The 771-nt window shown below is 64.3% G+C and overlaps 1 protein-coding gene across 1 annotated transcript in view; it reads right to left on the minus strand.

Annotated features, from left to right (window-relative positions):
- The window catches only part of RAP1GAP2 (RAP1 GTPase activating protein 2), an 11,592-nt gene that overhangs the window by 441 nt on the left and 10,380 nt on the right, over positions 1-771 (minus strand). The window contains exons 14-15 of the mRNA XM_029087354.1: positions 730-768; positions 293-427 (exon numbers count right to left, since the gene is read on the minus strand). Coding sequence (XP_028943187.1) covers positions 293-427; positions 730-768 — 174 coding nt within the window. The remainder of the gene's footprint in view (positions 1-292; positions 428-729; positions 769-771) is intronic.

Genomic DNA, 771 nt, shown 5'->3' on the forward strand with positions numbered 1-771 from the left:
GACAGCCCCACCCAGGATGGGGAGGCCCCCCTGCACCAGCCCCCGCCCCCCCACACCAGCTACAAGTCCCTGCAGGGGCCGAAGCACAGCCACGGGCATCACCATGGGAGGGACACGGTGCGTGCTGGTCCTTCCCAGCCACCTCCCCACCAGAGACCTCTGGAACTGCTCATCCCCCAAGACTCAAGTGCTGCCCTCCCTGGAGGGATTTAAAAGACAGGTAGTTGGGGTGCTCAGAGAGCTGGTTTAGTAGCAGACGGGTACTCTGCTGTGGGCAAGGGACAGGGTTTACCTTGAAGGACTCCAGAAAGCCTCCATGACCCCCATTCTCCAGCTTATCCTCCTCGGGCCCCAGCCCCAGCATGGTCTGCGTGTGCCCGTGGAGCTCATCGTGAAGGTTGTCCAACAACGCTGCTCGTGTCCGGTCCTGGGAGAGCGAGAAGAGGCTCAGCCAGGGGTGCCGAGGGAGCGGACAGCCACACTGACCCACGGGACCGCTGGCTTGTCCCCTCCCAGGGCAGCTCCCACCCGACGCGTCTCCACAGCCATCGAGTGAGCTGAGACACGTGCATGCTTGGATCGCTTGTCCCTGAAGTGCTGACCCAGCTCAGTCCCAGGAAACGCGGCTCCGAGGAGGAACACTGAGAGCCCCCGCGCCCACTGCGGCGCTGGGCAGGGCTGGGGGAACAGGGATGGGGGGACAGGGACGGGACAGGGGGGCAGCCTTACCTCCAGCTTCGCAAACTTGTCAGACTTGCAGCAGGCGTTCTC

This window comes from Antrostomus carolinensis, unplaced genomic scaffold (assembly GCF_000700745.2).
Source record: "Antrostomus carolinensis isolate BGI_N321 unplaced genomic scaffold, ASM70074v2 scaffold27540, whole genome shotgun sequence".
Classification (NCBI taxonomy): domain Eukaryota; kingdom Metazoa; phylum Chordata; class Aves; order Caprimulgiformes; family Caprimulgidae; genus Antrostomus; species Antrostomus carolinensis.